The sequence below is a fragment of the Protopterus annectens genome, chromosome 3.part0 (genome assembly GCF_019279795.1).
Source record: "Protopterus annectens isolate FY-2018-M chromosome 3.part0, PAN1.0, whole genome shotgun sequence".
NCBI lineage: Eukaryota > Metazoa > Chordata > Ceratodontiformes > Protopteridae > Protopterus > Protopterus annectens.
This window is the reverse complement of record NC_056731.1, coordinates 1,883,563,192-1,883,574,307: the sequence shown is the minus strand read 5'-3', so window position 1 is coordinate 1,883,574,307 and position 11,116 is coordinate 1,883,563,192. Positions and strand designations below refer to the sequence as shown.

At 37.7% G+C, this 11,116-nt stretch overlaps 1 protein-coding gene across 2 annotated transcripts in view; it reads left to right on the top strand.

Moving 5' to 3' along the window:
- Nucleotides 1-2,858: 2,858 nt before the first annotated feature.
- Nucleotides 2,859-11,116, top strand: part of LOC122797156 (zinc finger protein 850-like) — a 127,107-nt gene continuing 118,849 nt past the window's right edge. For both annotated transcript variants that reach the window (XM_044065966.1, XM_044065964.1), the window contains exon 1: nucleotides 2,859-3,064. In XM_044065966.1, the coding sequence (XP_043921901.1) occupies nucleotides 3,053-3,064 (12 nt within the window). In that variant the 5' untranslated portion in view covers nucleotides 2,859-3,052. The remainder of the gene's footprint in view (nucleotides 3,065-11,116) is intronic.

The window sequence follows — 11,116 nt, the reverse complement described above, 5'->3', positions numbered from 1 at the left end:
ACAGAGTACAAAGGAACCAAGCAGTATAACATAATAATACTAATGGAATGTCTGGGCTAACACAAGAAAAACTGAAGAAACCAGTATTACTAACCCACTAGATGGATACTATATGTCGCTTGCTGAGCGGTTAAAATGATGAATGACAACTTCCGCAGGGAAACAATAAACAGGACAGTACTGTCATAAGAGTATGAAATTGTAGAAAAGGGTGATCCAGAGGTAATTCTGCTGCACCCTGTCTTTCCAGTGAGAAATGAGCAGTTATGTGTGCACTGAGGTACTTTTTGTCTTGACTTGGAGTGGCAATTGTAGAGAAAATATGTTTTTATTGGTATAACCACTATATATGATGGTTACAGAAAAATAGGAACAATGAAGTTTTGTGACATAGCCTCAAGCAAATAAAAAAGTTGGCCAAGGATTGTTTTAGATGTCAGATGGTTCAAAATAGGCCATCAGACGCTCCCCTATACAACTAGGAATGACCTTTATTCTCAGCACAATCATATAGATTTTAGAGGTCCTTTCATGAATTATGTACTCCTAATTGTAATTGTAGCAGATTCATATTCTAACTGGCTAGGGATTGTGTACATGGAATAATATACCTCTGAAAAGAAAAACTTTGCAAAAAGTGAATCGCTCAAATGCAGTGTGACTGACTGTGGACTTTGGTTTACATGATAAGAGCCTAAGACATTAGTTAAGCTGAGGAGTATAATGCATTTTTGTCCGTGCACCACTTTTCAACCACAACTGACTTGGCAGAATGCTTTGGACAAGTCTATGCATGTCATTCACATAGATAATAAACCATTGCAACATAAAAAATAGTTTATTTTTCCCTTAACAGAACTGTAGATTGTACAGGTACAAGGAAACACCTACCGTTATTACTAATGTGGAATAGAAAGTGTCATTTGGATTTGATAGTCTGATACCACAGATGCATAGCGCACATATTCAGCATAAGAATGAAAAGTCACAGAGGAATTTTGTTGTGGGGTAGTGTGTGTTAGCTAAGACTACAGAACAGATAAAATACAAGCAGGCCAAGTTATCTTCAGGATGAAACTGCTGATGTCATGGGACAAAAACTATCGAAGCAGCACATAGGATAAGCAACCTGATTCTAGAACACATTGCCAGAAGGAAAGCCTTTAATAGAGTGCCTGATGATCAAGGCCGTACCACAGAAAGGATGGATGGCTCATACTTGTTCCAGTGTAGAAGTAACTTGTAATAGCCATCACGGTGAATGATTGACCAGGGTCATTATACAAGAAGGATGAATGACCACTACAACTCTAGCAGCAGGATACCAGATATATTATGAGATATGGACAGATGAGTGACCACAGGTGTTGTCCAGTAACAGAAGATGGTAATGCTAGAATTATAAAACTTCAAGCAGAGTTCATCTGAAATACCTTTACATGTTATAACTAACAAGCCCTGAGTTATGTGTTAGCGACAGCTTTTTGTCCCAACTATAACATTTTAAAATCCAACAGACAATCTATTGTGCTTACAAACTCCCCAACAGACACTAGATTTGTGGGGGAGGTGAATATATTATAGTTCTACAGATTATAATTTTTCTGAAATAGACCTAGTGGATTTCAATTTAAATGTGCTAGATCCCAGGCTAATACAGTACATTCTTTTAGTGAATGTAAATGTATTTGTTTTCCTCATATACAGAAGCTATGGGCTTGCTCCATTAAAATGTATTAAACGTTTTTCAGAGTACAAAGGGAAACAATAGTTTGAATGAACTGAAATGTCTACCTGAGATGCACAGTAGCATAAAACCTAAGCTACAAATAAAGGATAGCTAAATGGTAACTATGGCTTAGTGTGTTAATTTAGGGTTTCCACCTTTTCAAAATGCTAAAATTGGAACATTTATATGAAAATGTCAGATTCTGCAGAAGAAACCGTACCCACAACCAGTGTACATGAGTGGCATTCATTTTTTTCTTCTTTTTTGCCAAAATTAAATCTCACGGTTAGGTTCATTGGTAATTACTAGGCATGCAGTCCAGTAGACCAATTACCACAGAACACTGTCTGGTTAAATAACTTGCCCAAGGTCACACAGCAGGCAAATGAAAGTCAGAAGACTCAAACCCTGTACCAGTGAATCAGGTAACAGCACATTAACAAGTCAGAGCTTTAGTCCTCTATACTAGCTAATAGGCAAAAAGTATGCAAATAAGTATTTGAACCTACAACCCCCTGTACTCTGAAGGTGTAAAGCACTTCATTTAAGGCTGAGCTACCAAAACAGTGTGCAACTGCATAAGTTAAATTGTTTGAATTGTTTAATATAATATCACGGTGTTCCAGATACAAAATAATTGCTTTATATAAGTGTATTAGAGGGAATTAGGAAAAATATATTCTGTGCTAAAAAAATATCAGAAAATTTGCCATTCTACGTTTATTTATTTATTTATTTTTTTCCCGCAGCTTCCAGAAAGGAACCGTCCTGTATAAACATGGACAGGGGTTAACTTCAAACTAACCTATGTTCTTAACTGATTAGATGTAGGCATATTTTATCAGCATGTGTAAGCAAATAAACCTAGCACACAGTAAAGAGAGCAGACAAATAAAATGAACATCAGGCAATGTTAAGCTGAAAATGGATACACAAAAACATTAGCTTAATTTTTATTGCATTTCCTTCCTGATGTAGCTTTTGAATTCATGTAACCATAAAGGAGAAGCATTTGACAGAAACAGAAGTGTTACTGCTCGTTTTTGCAGGGACTTTTATATGTAACACAGGAAATGTGATATAGCTCTCTAATCATTGGCGGAGTGTTTTATTGTGGGCAAAACAGGAAACATGTTTAGCTGTGACTGTAAATTAATGTCATAACAGAGTGGATTATTCTTTGAACTGTAAACGGACCTGTTCCTTCTCTGATCTTCAAAGTACAGAGACTGTGTTTTTTACTGTTAATTCTAAACTGCAGCAGCTGCCTTCATTTTCCCTGAAAACCACAGTTTGTGCTGCTAAAGGCTGAAATAAAGAAAGATGCATCTGGAGGTGAGGAACAAGAAGTGTACAGAGATCTGCAGCAGGAATTGATTTTTTCATGGATAAATATCCTTTGTTGTTCAAATTTTAAGCACTGCAGGACAGCAGCTGCTTCTATTTGTGAATAAATAAGCCTCTGCAAGGGCCGTTCATTGTCTGAGGGAATCTGATGTAATTTGTTCTAGTTACATTGTGAACAGTAGTAGTGATTTATTTTTTTATTTTCTTGTTTTATTTTTTGAATATCCACACCTAGGATGGTGGAAACTGATTGTGTGGATTGTGAATTTTTATCTATTTCAGAACTGCTGCACTGAAATATAAGTCACTCATGGTAAGGTTAATAAGTTTTGGAAATAAAATCATATTGTATTTTTCAGAACATAAAGATATCACAAGCAGTCTTCAAAAGTAAAACAACAAATGTAATGTTGATTTATTTGCTAAATAGTTTCATTGAACTACATGCTTTTTTCAGAGCTTCCTTGAGCGCACAAAACAAATATTACTATTTGATTTGTATTTATTGTTTGATAATTGTGTTGTTTAATTTAGCCCAGTGAACTTTTTTTCAGCTGTCCTGAGTCATGAGGCAAACAGTAAAATAGTTCATAAAGTAAATGTTACAATAAAAAATGTGCAACATAGAAAAATAGCTGTTAATGAGGAACAAAGGATTTAAGCTGCAAACTGCTAAGAAATATAATCCTTTGGTCCCGGGTTTGATTCCCATTCTCTGCCTACCATTTGATTCTGAGAAAGTCATTTAACAAGACGTTACTCATGTGAAAAGAGGCATCTGACCCCCACCCCCCAAAAAAAAAAAAAAAAAAAAAAATATATATATATATATATATATATATATATATATATATATATATATATATATATATATGTATGATAACATGGCTATCATGGTATAAACAAGCACTGAATACTGTAGTGTGGTACATCCAAATAAATGCACCACTATACTCACTACAAAGGATATACTCATGCTATTGTATTATGGAAGGCATATTCTGTAGTCAAAATAGCTGTATCACTGCTAATGGCAGAAGTCTGTTTAACTAGCATTTTTTATTGTGCTTTATTGACCAAACACTTTACCCTCAGTAATAATATACTCTTGTTTGTAATTACATCGGTTCTGAAAATAAACCCATTTCTGTTGTAGCTAATGAATCAGCAAATTATTCTGTTACAAGTGTAACATGCTTTGTGTTTCTTATAGTCAGTCTGGACTGTACACTGCCTCAGACATTCCATACTATGTTATTAGGTGTGAATGGCATTTGCATTTGTATCGTAGAAGATTAATCGCTTTTGTTGCTTCTATTCAGGCAGCATTCTATTTGATGTAAACTAGCTCTAGGCTTGTTTGTCTGGTTGACTTCACACTGTGTATGTCATACTGTTTTATAGGTTCATAGGTTTACACTAGACTAATGGCCACCAAGGTCTTTACAGTGTGTTATGTATGGACTTATGCCTAGTTATAAGACATTGTTAACAATACCTAAGTGGGGTATTGTATTGAATGCCTTGGCCAGGTCAGGGAAGGCAATATTCACCATTTTCCCCTCATATATAGCCATACTGACCCTGTCAAAGAAGTTTATCATGTTAAGTAGACAAGACCTTCCCTTAACAATGCCAAAATGGGATGGGTCCAGTATATATACGTTGGCAATGTCCTCGAATATTTCCATGATAATTCGTTCCATGGCTTTGCATACTAGACTTGTCAGACTGATGGGTTTGTAGTTCCTGGGATTAGTTGATGGTCCACCCTTATGAAGAAGGATGACTTTTTTCGGCCCTCCATTCACCTGGCTTATAATGTTTTGAGGCTGTAATTGAAGAGTGTCTCAAATGGTCCTGCTAGGTCATACGTAGGAGGCAACCATGGATATTGTCAGTGCCCACTGGAGTGATGTTTTTGGTCTTGGTTAGTGCATCCAGGACCAGTTCCCTGTTGACAATTGGGGGATATACTAGAGGGAATTTCACAGTTAGTTGGGGTGAAGTTAGAGCTGCATTTATCAGCCAGTAGATTTGCTATGTCACCCCAGTCAGTGAAGGCTGTGCCATAACACCGGTTCTGCACACTGCTGAGTATTATCTTTAAGGTTCCTGACAGCTGAAGAAAGCCTTATGATTATCCTTAGCCTGGGAGGCTATCCTGATCTCGTAATTGGCCTTGTTGGGCTTTATTAGACATCTTAGTTTCTTGTTTAGTTGAATCAGGGAACTCTTGTCTCTATGAGAGTTGCTCTTTCTGATTTTGGCCTTGACTTTATATTTTGTTATGTAGCCTGTTAAAGTAAGGATTCCACCAGTGTTGTCTGTTTTTGGTGTTAGATCTGGGCTTGCTTCTGGTAAGTACAGCAGGCTAAGTGCAGCCATTTTCATGTTTGTACATGGTTACTGTAAATAATTCTGCATAGGTAGCTGTGTTCTCAGGGTTTGGGAAACTGTGAATTTTGGCAAACTGTAGCTTAGTAGTTTGTAGTTTGCTTTAGATAGCTACTAATTGTTACGGGTTTAGTTGCATTTTCTGGGTTGATTTTTATTGCAAGGGAGAAAACTTTATGGCCCAACTTCACCAATGGGGACATGACACGGGGGGTGGGGGGGTGGATACAACACTCTCCCATATTGATGAGTACTAGTTCCAATATGTTGATCTTCTCATTGGAGAGCATACTATCTGGTCCAGGCTGTTTGCATTGATGAAGTCCAGGAAACATTTTGCTTGTTTGTTAGAGGCAGCGTAGGTTTTCCAGTCTTTAGACGGGTAGTCAAAGTCTCCTATGAATAGGCTATATGTTTGGATGATGAGTGACTCTAGTATGTCTAGGTAAAAGTTGTGAGCTTTTGGCTTATAGAGGGTGACCTGTAGCTGGCCAGGACATGATAAGAAACCTTGCCTATGGAGGCTAAACCATGGATGACCTCCAGGGTATTACAATGTTTAACCAACCTATAGTTGTATATGCTGCTAATGTAAATCAAGACATCTCCATCTTTAGACCCTGTCTGTGCTGCTGTTGGTCTAAATGTGTGGAAGGCACTGTAGCTTTCCACTACCAGAGTAGTTTCAGCGGCTTTAAACCAAGTCTCATTAACAGCACAGATGACGTCATTCTCCAGAGTGAGGAGAGCTTGTAGAGTGTGGATTCTCTTGTTTAAGCTGCTAGCATTGAGCATTGCCCAGCCTTGTACCATATCTCTTGTTACTGCTTTCCTATCATATCATTAATATAGTTGCCTGGGTAGTGCTTGGAAATTTGGTTTCGTAATTATTTGCTTAATTGCAGCTGGATTAATGGAAATACAGTCCTAGAAGACTGAACATCAACAGTGATGAGCTTGTCTTGTTTATTTGGTGACAGTTAATTAAGTTAGTTAGGAGCACAGGGAACATAGGAGGCGTATGTATAACTGTGCCCTTAAGTAAATCATTGTCACAGTAGTACTTTTTAGTTTTCTGTCAGCCACATTTGTGTGTATCCTGTGCAGTTCCTGGTAAATAAGAACTAAGCAATGCAAAATAAAATAAAAAAAATGTATTAGACACATAAATGGAGTGATGTGATGTAGAGAAGCAGAATGTTTATAAATACCACTGCAAAAATTAACTGAAAGCAATTTTAAGGGATGGGATACACAATTACATTACAGTCAGATTCAAGGAATGGGATAAGCACTTACATTACAGTCTGATTCAAGGAATGGGATAAGCACTTACAGTCTGATTCAAGGAATGGGATACGCACTTACAGTCTGATTCAAGGAATGGGATACACACTTACATTACAGTCGGATTCAAGGAATGAGATAAGCACTTACATTACAGTCGGATTCAAGGAATGGCATAAGCACTTACATTACAGTCGGATTCAAGGAATGGGATAAGCACTTACAGTCTGATTCAAGGAATGGGATACGCACTTACATTACAGTCGGATTCAAGGAATGAGATAAGCACTTACAGTCTGATTCAAGGAATGGGATACGCACTTACATTACAGTCTGATTCAAGGAATGGGATAAGCACTTACATTACAGTCAGATTCAAGGAATGGGATAAGCACTTACAGTCTGATTCAAGGAATGGGATAAGCACTTACATTACAGTCGGATTCAAGGAATGGGATAAGCACTTACATTACAGTCGGATTCAAGGAATGAGATAAGCACTTACATTACAGTCGGATTCAAGGAATGGGATAAGCACTTACAGTCGGATTCAAGGAATGGGATAAGCACTTGCTTTACAGTCGGATTCATTTTTACTCCATTGCAGCACCCATTTCCCTTCTTAGTTCCCTCATCTTTTTGTAGCATTTCTTCAGATATTACGGGAATTATGTGGGACTTCTCAACTGCTGTCAGTGCTATAGTCCCAGGATCTGAAGAGAACCATTACTGGTGTCAGGTGCTGGTGGCAGCACATCAGATTTGAGAGGTAGGCTGGTCAAAACTCTGCCTGTAGAGCTGAACATTGAGGGTTAAAGTCCACAGTTAAGACAGTAATATAAGTAATTAGCACTTTTCATTGTCCTTTATTGACTAAACACACAGTGTCCAGTTCTGGACCCATCATTGTTATGTTTATATAAGATGTTCCGAATAATGAGGTGTGTGCTCTTTTTATTTGGGTCATATTTGAAGCTTTAGAGGTTGGGAGACTCAGCAAATGTGGATGACTTGTTAGGAATCTTGCAGTGTCTGTTCAGTAGAGAATATCCTGAAAAAATGCAGCAAACCTGGGAGGAAGTGTTGTATAGCATTATAATATGAAGGATTACGGCTGTCTGTGACGTTAATAAGCTTCATCCTGGTAATCCTTGGTTTTGACTCCACTTGCATTGAATGCGATCATATACAAGGCACTTAGATAAGTGTGTCTTACCTAGTTAAAAAAAAAAAACAAGAAAGCAGTCAGCTCGGTGAGAGTGGTAGTAACATGTACAGGAAATGCAGATGAGCAGCTTCAGTGATTGTTAACTCTACTAACCATAGTAAGCAAGCAGTGAAAGAAAGAAGGCTAGGAAATGAACAGCAAGTGAGCTAACTAATAAACAATGAAGTTTCCGTACACAGACAGCTGTTTGTTACAATATTTTGGTTCTTAATTCCCCATTTTCATAGCTGCAATGCTCATGAAGTGGTAGAGCCACATTAAGAAATTATAAATGAATAACATATACCACACTACTTAAGGACATGTCTTAATAAAGTTGTCTGAGTTACTGCAGTCGTCATAGACTTATACAATGCACCTGATATCATGAAGCACTCAGTGCTGATTCAAAGGTTTAAAAACTGTGGCATTTTGAGTTCGTACTTTCATATCTTGTAGTTACCTTTAAGGTCAACCGCAAAGGGTCAAATTGTAAAGTGTTATATTCACACCAAGATAATTGAACAGCTGTAGTTCAGGCGTCCGTTCTGAGCCACCCTTGGTTACTTTTGTTACCATCAGTTTATTTTTTTACTGTGGAAATACAGAACTGTTTGAGTATGTTTGTGATTCTGCTGTAACAGCACATACCTTGGCATCACTAGGAGAAAAAAACAATTCTAGACAGTTCTTAGAGACAGTGTCATTGTATGCATGGAGAGCAAAGGTAGTGATCCTGGGAAACCCTGAGCTATGATCTGGTCACAGTTGCAGCAGATGATGGCACTGTCACTGAAATGGTATTGTCCCCCAAATCCTTAGGTGTGATTCCTGAAAACCTGACATTTGACCTTCACATCAAGCCAGCGACATGAAAAGTTAGTCAGGTACTTGGAGTGCCCTGTAGATATACCTCTCAACTGTACAGAATTTGGCCTCATATTTTTGGTCCGTTTTTCATAAAATTGTGTTTTTTTCTGGCAGATCAGTGGTAAATCATTACAGATTTAAGTTAGAAAATAATGACTCACATTTGAGTTTCAGACTTCATATCCATCAGAAAATTCATGCTAATGCAAAACCTATTATTCTGTCAACTTTCTAAGCTTGTAAGAGCAATATTTAAAAATTGTCCATATTTTTGAGCCTTTGTTCCACTTTTATTTATGGCTTTGTCCAGATTTCCTGCTCTAAGACATTGAGAGGTATGCCTTTAGAACTATGGGATACCGCACCATTGAAACCAAGTCTGCTGTTACTTATCCAATGCTTTTTCTTCAGCTTCTGTTTGACAGTTTGCTACTAACAAGGTCTGTTATGAAACACATTAAAAAAATTACCAAATACATTAAAACACATTAAAAATCTTCACCAAACACATTAAAAAACCTTCACCAAACACTTTAAAACACATTTAAAAACCTTTGTGTACCTAAATAAACTGGGTAGCAAATTTTTCCAGTGGCCATGCATACTAAGCCCTTCACTTTATAGACTTAAAAAAAACTTTCATGGCTCAGCATAATTAGCAGAACTAATTGCACATAAATCTTGTTACAAATTCATCTTAGGCTTGCCTTACCTTGATATTTGTAACTGGTACAGCCTTAAAGTTCTTCAAAGTCTTCTCTAGGTGTGCTGGTGAAGCATAGCTAAGTAACACTCCAGCTATCTGGAGCTCCTTTCATAGAGTATAGAAACTGTTGGGACTTTGCTTACACTGGTGGCATATGGCAATAAAGCCTTTAGTACAACCCAAGCAACCCGCCTTTGAATAGTGCCTCAGATGCTTGGCAATGCAGACATGGTGTATGGACATGCCTGCCCTGGGGGGAGAGACTGTGGTTCTTGCCTGGCTGGTTCTGTCGCTGTAATGACAGAGTCTCGCCATGATGTTGGCAGGTGGTGCAGAGAATATGTGGGTATGCCAGATCAAGCCAGTGATTGTAGCTCCTGGCACATGGTGAGACGTGCTTGTGCTGATATAGGAGCATAGGTGGTCTTTGTGGTAATACAAGCATGTCTTTCATTACAAGGCAAGGACTTGGGCCATAATTAAATATGCTATTATTGTTGGATTTGCCATTAAGAGCATAAAGCACCCTCGTGTTTGTCTGACTGATGATTGGCCTTGGAGAGTGACCTATCTGATTGAGGGAATCTTGATGGTTACTAGGTATGGAGCAAAAACAGTTGTTGTGTCTTTCGGCTTTTCCCGGTTAGGGGTTGCCACAGCGGAACTCTGGTCCGCTAATGATTGGCAGTAGATTTTTTACGTGCCGAGTTGCCAGCTCTGACGCACAACCTTCAACGAAGGTACGCCCATTCACGCATGTCTCCACACAGAAGACGCTTTAGCTGAGAATCGAACAGGACAACATCTTACTGTGAGGCAACAATGCTACCGCAGCACCACAGTACAGAAGAAAAAACTGTCGGAACTTTACCATGTGCAAAACCCTGAAAATAATCTTCCAGTATAAAATTGCATGTCAATATTTAACACTTTCCTAAATATTCTGTAAAGTGAATTTGTATATTTTCCGTATTATCAGAGCTTAACCTTATTTCTGCAGTCCTTAACACCTCTGCCTGGTAACATGGCAAACTTTCAGACTGTACAAAGATGAAGGATTAGTACATTCATATAATCTTCAGTATCTTATACCAGTCCTTGATTATTGGATAATGTTCACATGTTTCATAATACACATTTCTAAGTTGTTCTAATATGGATGTATAGCTTAGAACTATCTCAGCTTTGAATAAAGTGGCAATGTTGGATTTAGCAATCTTGTATAATCCTTACTAACATTTGAAAGTGATTGAACCCACTCAGAATTCTTAGCAATCATTTTTGACTCTAACCAAGGCAGTTGGGAGTTAAAGATAATATTCAACTCACTTCCTAACTCTTTCAAGGGAGTGCCTTTCTGTACTGTAGTTTATAATATGTGATTATTCTGGAGATTTTATTTTCTTTACCATTTCTGTTTCTCTATATGTTTTTGTTTTATGTAAAATATACCAGATTTATGAGTTGTCTCTCTAACTCAGCTTTCAGTAAAGTGGTCAAATTTAGTTTTCTCTCTAACTCAGCTTTCAGTAAAATGGTCAAATTTAGTTTAAGTATCATGCTATTTAAGGAA